Genomic DNA, 12,614 nt, shown 5'->3' with positions numbered 1-12,614 from the left:
ACTGAAAGAACATGCTAATGTCCTCATGGCAGAATTCTAACTCATTATACACCCTGAAGAAAACTGCATATAAAGATCTGTAAATTCAGCATCTGTAACCTAAAATATTCAAATATGCAGGGAATGAACTGTGCAGGAAATTCAGCTCAGCTAAGCATGGGGTGGACTGTGAACGAAGCGTTTTTCTCCTAAATAAAAATTTTCCACATTATCAGCCCAAGTCAGGATTTGAGAACTGATCCTACTTAAAATTGTCTTTTCTTTCATTGTTCGATTGCTACTATTGGGCTTCCTCCGAGTACTGGGGTGATTGCAAGATTGGTCTACCTGCCTTGCCCTGTCACCAAAAGACTGCACTTTAATTTTTATTGTCTGTTTTCCCCCCCAAAATACACATGCTTCTCTTGCATGAAGAACTAAAGAAAAGAAGGATGGGTACTTCCAAACATCCCTGCTTTTCTTGGTCTTTTGAGGGGGGAAGGGCAGCACTGGTAGCACTTCCCTTCCCCTGGTCCCTTCCATTGGCTCCATCAGAATATTTTCCCATAAAGGGAAGTATGATCAGATCAAGGAACCACCCAGGGTTAGAAGAAGACAGTTTGTGGAGGTGGGCAGGTGAAAGGCATCCTGAATTACGGCAGATTAAGGAGGAAGCCCACTTTTCTAATATAAGTATATCCTCCAGACCTGACGTCCATGATGTGATCTCCAGAAATTGCAATGAAGAGATGGATTGGTAGAGAGCAAATATCAAAGAGAGGGGTCAGATGAGTCCCCCAGTTTTAGCCTTGGCTCTGGAAGAGGCTGGGATGCAGCCTGTCTTTCGTTGTTGTGGGAGTGAGGAATGCAGGTTCAAATGGCAAGTAGCTATGAAGCGGGTGTGAGGGCATGTTCTCCCTGTCCACATAGTGTCTGGATATTGGTGAGTATTACACACTTCTCTAAGAGGAGAAAGGAACTGAGTTCTACGAATTGCTGAAATTGGATGGCCCAACTTTGGTGACTAGTAATACCCAAAAGAGCAGGCCCTCAGAATCCTGATGACAGTGGCTCCTTTTGTGTTGTCTAGTCTTATGCTTCTGGCTGCCCTTCAGTTCTCCCAGCTTGTACAGTGGCTTGGAGTATCAAGTGCATCAGATGGCTGATGTCATAGAGCAAAGTATGGCAGATGGGATGGGCCAATGGGGACTTCCTTGATCTTGATTTAGCTCTTTTCAGACACACTGATGCAGCACAGGAAGGCTAAATCCCAATATTGGTATGAAAAGTTTTTAGAGAGCTATTTTTTTATACCTATCTTGTACTCCAATGCATATTAGTAGAGCATTCAAATGTAACCATGCTCCAGGGGAAGAAATGAGTTACCTTCTAGAAAAAGGGAAAGAAATGATTTCAAACACGAATGTGGCAAATTCCTCTTTAGAGATGTTTTCAAGAAAGGATGCAGAATTCTTCTGGGTGACTGGTGCCACTAAGATGTTAAGTTGCCACTTGCAGCGTAATCTGTTTTTTAATAGGATCCTTTGACTGCACTCTTCTTCCTCTCCTGTTCCATTCCCCAACTCCTTGTCCATTCTCACCCTCTGATAATGACCCCAATGCTAACCCTCTTCTTTCTACTGATACTCTTTACCTTCTCTGTATTCCTTCCCGTGAAAGTGGCTTTGTCTGGCTCCTACTGGATCTCCAGAATTTGTTTTTGATGTCCTTGAATATGTGTGTGAATATTTATGTATGCTCTATGTGCATCACCTGTCCATGTATGTTATACTCTTGGTTCTCATGACCATATTAATGCTGGGAAAATATAAGAGAACCTCACTTCTCTGAGATGTTCCCTGATTATCATTAAATCCGTTAAGTGTGCAATTTCACATACATGTAGCTGTGCAGTGCTCTTGCATGCAGACTGTCATGTTCCTGAGGATGGGACTAAGAAGAAATGAATGGGATGAAGCTTACGTACAATGGAAGCAGCCTTGCTGTCAATGTTACTGCTTGTTTGAGCTTCCCATTGTGCGTTAGTTTTGTGCTGCCTTCTGGGGATGTTGCCATGCTACTGCCTTTGCTGTCTGTGGTAGATCTGTTATGTGTGTTGTGTCTCTGTGTGGGTCTGCCATGTGCTGATGTTACTTTCCTTTCTTTTACTCTCTCTCGCCGTCTCTATGGTGGACACCCTGCTTCTTCTCTTAACTGGACCTTCTACTTCATTTCTGTAGGTAGAAGTAAAGGTAGAGGTCACTTTATTTTTTATCATTACAACGATCAATCTGCCTTCTGAATTATTCGTGTATATAAGGGGAATTTTCGATTCTGATGAATACAGTCCAGATTAGAATCTAGTGCTTTTAACAAAAACTTAAAAAAAAAAAAAAAAAAAAGCCAATGCTGCCATTTACCTTTGATGCACTTGGTATTCAGTGCTTGGGGGTGATTGAGTTAGCTTGCTTCCCTCTAAATCCAGGATGAACCTTATGTATGATGTCAAATTGGTTCTAGCAGGAATGGGGTGGTGCGGTTCTGGAAATGTTCATGCAGTGTGGAGGGCATTCTAAGATCCCCTCTAAGGAGCAAAGCATATTGAGAGATCAGGGGAGGTGTGAATTGGTGAGCTATTGTTGCCATTATTTAGGAATAACCAAATTGGGGGGTAACATTGGTGAAGGAAGGATGATCGATGAGAAAGAATAGAGCGTTGGCAACTTGCCTGAATTTTTATTTAGGGTGGAATTTGGGGATTATTTGTTTATTGCTCTATTTTTCCTCTGGTGTTGTATTCCCTGTATTATGTGGGAGTTAGAATTTTTTTTTGATGGCGGGCAATAGGCTAAGAAGGATGGGACTGGTGTGTGTGGAAGAATCTAGGAATATAAATGCATTACATTGTAAGAAGGAAGGAGAATTTTAATATACAAAGTCAGCGTTTGCCAGGTGGGCAGGGAAAAGGAGCAGCCCTGAGCGGGTGGGCTTGCTGTGGAGCTCTGACATGCTGTTCAGTGCGTCACACCTTTGGGTAGCACAGCTCACTCATCCATTCCTAACTAGAGCTGTCAGAGATTTGAGCCCAGAGAACCTGGCTCGCCAGCTCAAATTGGATTAGCTATTCGGGAGTGAAGGGAGAGGTTAATTGATAAATTATAAATATGTATCTGCATCCAGCCATCCCTCTTCCTCCCTAACTCTCCAGCCCCTACCTTGGTGAAGCTGTGTGCAGCTGCTTCCTTCAAAAATTGGCAAATAGCAAGATAGGAGATGTGAAGTCTGGCATGAGAATGTGGCGGAGAGAAGGGGCTGACATTCTTGAAAATGCTGATTTGAGGGCTCGATGTGTACACTGGCCATCTCTCATTTGAGTTTTGTGCTTTCCCAGATTTGATTAAAAAAAAAAAAAAGTTCTGTATGGCTGCCTTGGAAGCAGTTCAGTCTTTTCTACGTTGGGGCTGGCTGATTGCTTGTTCCTTTTAAGCTAAGCCCAAGTATGGTTCATTCCCAGAAATCTGTCTTGAGGCACCCTTACCCCATTGCTAGGTGGGTGGGAAAGGGGAAGAGGGAGAGTAATAGATTAGAGGGGTATGTCTGGCTGGACCTCCCCCTCTCTACTGGTATGGCTCACTCTAAGGCTGCCAGTGATCTAATGGGACAAGCCACCAATCTGCCCAGGGCTCAGCCTCTCTGAAACACGTGGCATTGGTCACTTGTACCATCTGCAGTTGGCTTCTGCAGTACATTAGAGTCTCTCTTTACCCCCAGCCCCCTATAATAAGTGTTTTTAGGTTTTCCGTAGATCTTACTTTTTGTCTCTGGGTCTTTGCTGTTACCATGCCTGGTAGTTGCTATCACATGGAGTGCTCCTGTGCACCAGCTACTGTGTTATGGGTTTTGTGTTCCTTATCACACTTAATATTCTTAGCTCTTCTAGGAGGTGAGTGGTGGCATTATTCTTTTTTTATGAACAAGGATAACAAGGCCCAAGAGTTAAGTCACTTAAGTCAGGTGGCTACTAAGAGAGAATGCAACCTGGAATCTGAGCCCCTAACCACATCTCTACACTGCATCTCTTGGATCCAAGGGTAATGTCCATGTACCTGCCTCCTTGCTACCTCCTGGGTACCAATCCATCTTAAGTTCCAGCCTGCCACCTTGCATTTGCTATAACACGTGTTCATATAAGTGTCACCTAGTGCTGTCACCTCTATGTCCAAAGTCCACCTTTGTATCATTTGTCCACAAACCAGCTTCCTTGTGTGCTGTCCCTATTCTTGTTATTGGAGCCCCATTCTCTTCATCACCCCGGCTGGAAACCTGGGAATTACTTTCTGTGTTCCTTCCTGACGCTTCCTAGTCCTCGGCAATCAGTTGAGAGCTTGTTGAAATTCTCCTCTGGCTTGTCTTTTACATCTCTACTGTTGACACCTTAGTTAAGTTCTTGGTCACCACCTGATGGATTGTTGCCCTATCCAGCTAGTCTCCCTGCTGCTCTTTGCTTCCAATTGTCCTGTAACTGGGAACTGTGTGAACTCTGATGTCCACCCAACAGGGTGCAGGTTTAGCCATCTCCTTACTGGACTTTCCTTGTGTTCTGGCTTTTCTTGTTCATTTTCTCCTCTAGGTCAGCCTCTCCTCCCCTTTATTTCCGTCCATTGGAATCATACATAAAATTCATTTATTGCTTGATGCTGTACTATATGTTACATGCAGAATTGAGCCCTCCCACCATGTAGCTAATATCTTATATTAAAGTGATTTGGGAATTGAACTGTCCCTCTCTACTGGCCTGCAGGTATGTTGAAGACAAACATATTTATTTGTTAATGTCCAGATGTGTCTATCCTAGTGTGTTGCATGTGGAAGGGACTAAAAATCTCTAATCCTTCTTATCCCGCTGTCAGTCTATCTTCCTAAAAGTGAAATAAAAACAAAATTAAAATTAAATCGGATCATGTAGCTCATCTGCTCAAAAGTTGCTGGTGGTTTCTCTTTGTGTAATTGTTAAGGTGCCTTTTCTCTGCATTATGTTTCCAATGCCATTACCTACTCCCTACTATCATTCTTGCCAGTGAACCAGTCTCCTGAAGCCCTCAACTCCCCCCTGCATGGAGTTCCACTATTGTCTGCTTTTGGAATTTTGCTCAAAGTCTATTTTTGTTTAAATATTCTTGAACTTTCTTCTCCCTCATCATCTTTGAAGGTCCAAGTCTCCTGGCTCTTCTAGACTTTGGACTTTTGCTTTCAAGGACCTACACCAAATTTGCCTTGTACTAGGTGTGCTCATGTATTTCAGTCATAATTCCTCCCACCCCAAAGAATGGAGGCTATGTCTTATCCGTCAATGTAACCTGTACTGCATGGGCTCAGTATTTGGTTGAAAGTTATACTTGATGAATGCTCAAAGAATTGAAAAATGTTTAGCTAAACTAAATAATTGATTTTAGATATACAGGAGGTGGATAGGTGGAGAGGATTTGATATTTTTGGCAGTGATTATGTTAATGGGGTTCCTCTATTCATTAACCTGTCTCTCTTCTGACTATCCTCAATATCTCTACTGACTGATCCAAGAGTTCCAAGGTCATGGAGGGAGATAGTTGTCCAGTTCCTTGCTCACAAAGGCCATCTTCTGGTCTTGTGGATACAAGAGGTAAATAGTTATAGATTACACCAGAATGAAAGGTGAAAGGTCTTAGATTTCTTCTTAGGAGCCTGTCAAAGAAAAGAATAAATACACCTCAGATTTTGCTATTTAAAAGCTGAGTGATAAAACAAAACAGAGAAGAAAGGGTTGTGAAGTTTACAAAACTGAGCAGGATGTTTAACCTGCCTTTCAGGATGCCATTGGGCAGCATGGGGCCAAAATATAGTGGGACTTGACACAAATGGCTGCACAGAGGACTTCTTTAGCAGCACTGGTCAGCTCTTGGACTCGATTTTGACAGCCTCTGTTTAAGGTCGAGAGTGTGTTTTGTCCTCTTTCCTCATTTTCTTGTCCATTTGGGGATTGTACGTTTCTGGGTTAGGTGAGCAAACACTTTTTTTTTTTTTTTTTAAAACTAAACTTGGAGCAGGAGTTGCAGACCTAAATATCCACAGGGACCCAATAGGTTCACAAAGGAATATATCTAGGGGCAAAAGAAATCATAGGGTGAGGGAAACAATAAGTGCTGGTAGGGACTGTGGCAAACCAGAGCACAAAAATCCTGTTGAAGCCTGCAGCCTCTACTGTGTTCCAGCTGATCTCTGCTATGCAAGAATGCAGTCCCAGTGTCACCAAAGCCTCAAGAAAGACAAGCCCAAAATGTGTTTCATATGAAGGTTTGCTCTTGGCACTGTTCGCTTTTTGTATGTGGGAGCATACACACAGGTGTGTGTGGTGCATACCAAGTGAGTTGGCCCAGGAGCCACAAGTTTTTGACCTTTGGCTTGAGTAGAAGGTGGAGTGAACTGTTTCTCCCAGATTTCTTACTGGCTGTCAATCAAGGCAAGAAGTCACTGGCAGTGTGCTTAATGTTCTCCTGGCCCACAGCATCAGTCAGGGTACAGGAATCCTTCCTCCCCCTGGTGACACTGCCAGAGAGCTTGATTCATGTGTCAGGTGAAGCTGGTTTTGGTGAGTAGCGTGCACATGTAGCAGAAGGGATGGGCCATGCTGAGAATGACTGAAAAATAGATAACTGACATCTTCAAGGGCTGCCAACAACTGGCCATAGGAAGGGTGGCTAGGGGGCACCTAATTCTTTTTCCTTTACAGATCTCTTTGATTACTGAACTAGATAGTTGATCCTACAATCTAATCTAGTCCATTAGGATCTAAAGGCCCCTTTGGATTTATGTGTGTGTTTCCTATGTGGATTTGATCACTGGCCTTCTAATACTGAACCCATCAACATTGGCCAAACTGGGAAGTGATAATCAAGCTACATCAACTGGAACATGATTTCACGTAGATTGTATTTTGCTGGTAATAACGTTAAGGAAGCTGATTTGAGGAGTTGAGTCCCTCTTGTCACTTCTAGGACTTGAGAGCCCTGCAACTAACTTAGTGCCTGATAGCCAACTATTTATGCAAATTAGTAAATGCATTGCCAGCTACTAATTATGAAAATAAACTCATCTGTGCTCTATAAATATCTAATTATAATAAAATAGGAGCAATATTACATTTCCATCTCGTCTCACCCACCACTGATTTGTCCTCTTGACAAGGAATAAAATCACTTTGTTTTTTGAAGAAGCCTGTTTTCCATGTTTCCCCCCCACTTCTTTTAATGTTTTGAAAGTCTTTGGGGAAAATAGATTTATTTTAAACATAAAAAAGTAAATTGCCTAATTTGAGCAACTCTCTGATTTTGGCAGTGATGTCTTTAAAATGGTGCTTAAAACTATGAAAAGTTGTTTTTCTTCTTTTCAAGTAGAAAATTTCATTGGACACTGAAGATATTTTTTGCACAGTTGTTCTTTGGAACATTTAAAAACTATAAATGTGAACAGTAGATTTATTAATAAAAATCTATAAGGTATCAATGGAATGTTTTCATTAAATTTCAGTTGACAGTTGCATAAAAGAATTTCACAGATTTCTCAGCAACATGTCTGTTTCTTCCGCTTCAATTAACAATTTGGATCTATTGATTACTGACTGATTTTATGTCTGTGTATATGTATCATAAAGCACTTTTTCCTCCAAGGTATGAAGAATAATCTACTTTATATAGATCTTTGCTTATTGAATCAAGTTGTTTAATCCTAAGGGATACATAATTTTTAACTGTCAGTCTATGTGCACACACATGCAAACTTGACTTTGATAGAACCTGTAGGTAATGGATGTTGTGAATCAAATTATATTATCTTTATGATGCATTTCATTTATAAAGATCTAAAAGAGTTGCCTGGTGAAAAATATTTCATAAGAGAACAAGCACAGGGCATTTCCTTCTGTGCTTAGGCTTGTATGTGCTGTGGTCTGATTCTCAGGCAGGGTGGTGTCTGTGTATCTGGATATAGGTGCAGTTTCTCCAAATATATATTAATAGGTTTGTGCTGGCATATTATGTTTGCATATGTAGCTTCCATTTGTAGGTATAATGAAAATAATAGATTCCAGGGTGCTATAGATCTGAATTTAGCAGTCTTTGCTTTAGCTTTAGAAAAGCAATGTTTATTTAGCATTTTGCAAATATTGATGGAGACCCAACAAGCTATTAGGTACTGAATACCCAGGGCCCCTCTGACGTTTTGCAAGGACAGTCAATGGAAATTTGAAAACTACTTTCATACAACCATCTCTTCTAAAGCAAAAAGGCTTGAATACATTCTGTTTTCAATTTATTACGGTTTTCAATGTATTTTTAATTTTTATTTTAAAGGGAAACTGTTAGGTGTTAAACTGTTAGGCAGTTAAATCACCCACCCTTTAGAATCAGAAAAGAGAATATGCCTTGTGTGAACAGGTAGGGATTTTTCATTTGTTCATTATCTTTCCTGGGGGAGCAGTATATGTGATGTAAAGTACATTTAAAAGGGCATGTTCTTAAGCATACAGCTCAGAGGTCTTAAACCTATTTATACCCATGTAAATATTGTCCAGGCTGAGATGCAGAGTGTGTGCACCACTCCATGAGTTTCTGTTGTGCCACTTTCTGCCCTTCAATTTTATTGTGTATGGTTATTCTCTCTCTGCAAAACTGTGTGCATTACTGTAACAGTCAATAGGCAGGCACTAGCTTGCTTTCATTTTCATTAAGAAGGATTAACCTTGTGAGAAACTGAGGCATTGTGGTCTTCTCTGTGTGTAAACAGATGCACAAATGTTGTCCTCTTGTGAGGGAGTTCTGCTGTTTTTATGAAGCTCAGGTTTCCTTCTTCACAAAGAGACTATCTCATTGATATCATTGGGTTTTTCTCCCTCTCTTTTTTTCCCCCTAAGGCACTTAGTATTGAGTAGAACAGCAGAGGTGGAAAGACCAGATGCTTTGTAAAAAATCAGACTAATAACACTTTCTGATGGACGTCTGATTTGAAAAGTGCCGCATCTTTCATTAAAATTTACATGTAAAGTAAGGGCAGGAGTGGTGACATGAAAGCTAATGTAACTTGCACATCTTGATATAATAACAATCACAAGAAACTGGAGATCCCAGATGGCAGCTTGGCCTTTGCCATCCTTTTAATAAGCTACTAACTGCTAATTATTTCAGTCTTTTGGGCAAGTTAATTTACTGTTGACTCTTAAAGAGATACTGCTCTTTTCTCCCCCAACCTACACAAACAGAGCCCTTCCACCTGGAGCTTTGAAAAGTGCTTCTGTGCAGGTTGGAAGCCTTCCAGCCGATTATAACAACAATGGCAAGTACTAGAGTGAAAATGTTGCTTAATAAAAATATTTCCTTGTGTTTTTTTGAATATAGATTTTTTAAAAAAAAAAATCATTTGACTAAGGATTCGTTGTGTGTACAAGTGTGTGTGTAAGAGTAATAGATTGAGCGACCAATACAGACAGAAAATCTGAAATTTGGAGCCTATTTAAGAGTGAAAGAACAGCTGCCTTTTAAATGGTTGCTAATTCTGACAATTAATGCTGTTTTGTGAGTGTGTGATTTTCTGTGATAGCAGTTAGAGGGGATGATGGTGTGTAATAGCTCATTTCCTAAGCTTTATGGTAATGAAGCAGAAGCAAAGACCACAGAACTGAAAGAGAACCCAGTCCCCCATAATCTGGAGTCCTTTTAAATGCAAAGCTTGCAAAGCATGCTTTTTTCCTGTACTTTGACTTCCTTGGGATGATTTGATGTTTTAGCACAGGCATGGATTATTAAATGAATGATGTGCAAGTGGGTTTGGATGCATCAGGAGTGAATGTTTGGAAAAGAACCTTGTTTGCAACGAGCTGTCTGACAATCAAAATATTTACTTAAAGATAAGCTAATGACTATGCCTTGCAAATGCCTGCAGATCCATTATTGAAATGAGAGTCAGTACTTTAGCTTGATACTATCCAAAAATAAATCTCAAGCCTCAAATACTATTGCATGTGTGTGTTTGTGTATGTGTGTGTGTGTGTGTGTGTGTGTATGTTACGCTTCTCCCCAAACACAATAAAATTTGTAGCAAACAATAAACAAATGAAGAACATTTTTCAACCCATTTTCTTGAAATATTTAGACTGAACTTGTTATTCCAATCAGTTGTGCCTTATTGTTAAAAATTGCTAAATGGCTTAAAATACACATCAAGAACCACAGTCTCTTATTATTGTATATGTCTGCAAATGTGAACATGATAATGTGAGTCTTGTAGTTGAATGTCATACCTATAATAAGTCATGTGTTATATAATTGGTGGGGGGCTGTGGAGGTCAATCCAATACTAGCCATTTTTTTATTAAGCCTTAACTTATTGAACCTAATTGTTTCCTTATTAACTGGATTAGTGTTAAATATTATATTTCTTTAAAACTACTGCATCATCTGATTTCAAAACAGCCCCATGAAAAAATATAGGTACATGTGAATTTGGGGAATTGATGTCATCTCTCAAGACCTGTCATTATATAGTGCTGAATTCAGTCAGATTGCCATCTTCTGAAAGAATTTTGAGAAATGCAAATGTTTCAAGAACAAAATACATACTGGGAAAATTAAGTTCTGAAGACATAGGTTTAAACACATTTAAGCAGGTTTCTGACTGCGGGGCTTCTCAGGGCCTTTGTTATGATAATGCAAGCTATGAATCTCCAAGAAGGAAAATGTTCCTTTCAAAGCTACCCAAATTTATTTGACATGAAATCATTTTCAGTAATTTTTATTTTGGACAAGAATAGCTAGGATTAAAACTAGTGTTCAGTTGAAAAACTTTGGATGAGATAATTCTAAAGTCCCTTCCAAGTCTAATATTAAGCCTTAATGCTACTAGAATTTGAAGGAAACTTTTAGATAGACTTTGCTCAAGAATGCTTTCAACTATATTTGCTGTTTTGATTGGGAATAGTTTTTTTCTTTCTTTCTTTTTCCTTTTTTTTTTTTGGATGAGTTGGTTTCACTGGGGAAAATGACTGCTTCCTGATAAAATGCATAACACAGATGTTAAAACAACTGCAGTTTTAGACACTAGTCTTGTTAAACACTTCCAGTTGTAGTACCTAAGTACTTAAATGGATATCCATAGAGTGTGTGTAAACAATGCTTGTGATAATGGCCTGCTTAACTCTAGGAAGGGCTGATGTCAGCATGAGATGAGAGAATGACTAGGAACTTTGTAGTGTTACTTGCTTTGAAATTTGGAGCAGGTTGATAGTGGTCATGGTTATTTCTTCACTGTTTCTCTAAGGTCATTTATCCTATAGCTCTGAGAATTTGGCTATGGATGGCTTTTTATTTTCCAGACAGTGAACATGTAGGTGAAAAAAACTGCTTTCTGCTAAGAATTACTCATCTGTGTTTAGAAATCACTTGTGGGCTCTGTTGGTTCACAGTTGAGGACTTCATCCTATTTTGGGGCTGTCTTCACTGTGAAGTGGCTGCCATTGATTCACCTGTATTAGATCATTTGCCTGGGGCTGCTTATCTGGCCATGGAGGTGTAGCATTCTGATACACGTATGCAGTCCGTCCCCTGTGTCCCCACGTGACCAGTAACAGGCTTTTGCAAATGCTTTTGCCAAGGTTGTGATGGGTAAGGGTGAGTTTCTGAGATATAAACTAATCTGAGTGGCAACTGAACCTGGAACACCAGATAACGAGGTGTGAATAAGTCTATGGAGTAAAAAGAGCACTTAGATGTGGTGAACTAGTCCAGGGTGCTGGGGAAGAATATATGGAGGAGTAGAGCACCAATGTTAGTGTTTGACATTTACAAGCTATGTAACCTTGTTAAGCTGCATTATTCTAATGAAACAATGAGAACAATAATATTACCCACTTCACAGAACTGCCTGGAGAGTCTGTTAAACCAAATATATAAAAGGCTTATCTTTGAGCTTGGCTGTAACATAAATAAGCATTAGTTTAGTAGTCAAACATTAACAAACATTAGTTGTCATTATAAATTTATCTTGTCAATTTCCACATCACTAATTAGGTCTGGAAACTTGAAGCATATTATTCAGTCTTTTTTAACTGACCATGTCTTTAATTATGAAAGGCCTACCTGGTGGATTTGTTGTGGGTAACAGTTGATAAAATAGAGATTAAGGTGTCACACATATTAAAATAGCGCTGTATAGTGTTAAAGAATTAGTCCATGAGAATATTAGCTCCACAAAATCAGAGGCAGGGTCTGGTTTTATTCTTCATGGTATGTCCATTTTGTCTGACAGTACGTGCTTTACCATAGACAGTACCCAGTAAATAATTGAATTGGGCAGTAGGAATCACTGAGCTAGTATTGTCAGCACAGAATTCAGGACCATGGACAGCCCCAGTCTTACCATGCCCCCCTATTCTGCTTTCAATTTCAGCACCATGGTCAGCCCATTCTTACAGTGACACCTCTGCCATTATGCTTTCAATAGGAGATTTGTGGACATCTCTATGGCAAGAGATTACAATTGGGGCCTCTTCCTTTAGAGCTCTCCCCACAAAACAAAACAACAAAACACCACCACCACCACCACCACCACCA

General features: G+C 40.0%; 1 protein-coding gene across 4 annotated transcripts in view; it reads left to right on the top strand.

Annotated features, from left to right (window-relative positions):
* Nrxn3 (neurexin 3) overlaps positions 1-12,614 on the top strand; it is a 1,482,316-nt gene that overhangs the window by 50,513 nt on the left and 1,419,189 nt on the right. For 2 of the 4 annotated variants that reach the window (XM_071606632.1, XM_027931677.1), the window contains exon 4: positions 2,220-2,231. The exons of the other annotated variants lie outside the window; for them this stretch is intronic. In XM_071606632.1, coding sequence (XP_071462733.1) covers positions 2,220-2,231 — 12 coding nt within the window. The remainder of the gene's footprint in view (positions 1-2,219; positions 2,232-12,614) is intronic. 4 annotated transcript variants of the gene reach the window in all.

Source organism: Marmota flaviventris, chromosome 2 (genome assembly GCF_047511675.1).
Source record: "Marmota flaviventris isolate mMarFla1 chromosome 2, mMarFla1.hap1, whole genome shotgun sequence".
In the NCBI taxonomy this organism is placed as follows: domain Eukaryota; kingdom Metazoa; phylum Chordata; class Mammalia; order Rodentia; family Sciuridae; genus Marmota; species Marmota flaviventris.
The sequence above is the reverse complement of the archived record's forward strand: the minus strand, read 5'-3'. Positions and strand labels throughout refer to the sequence as shown.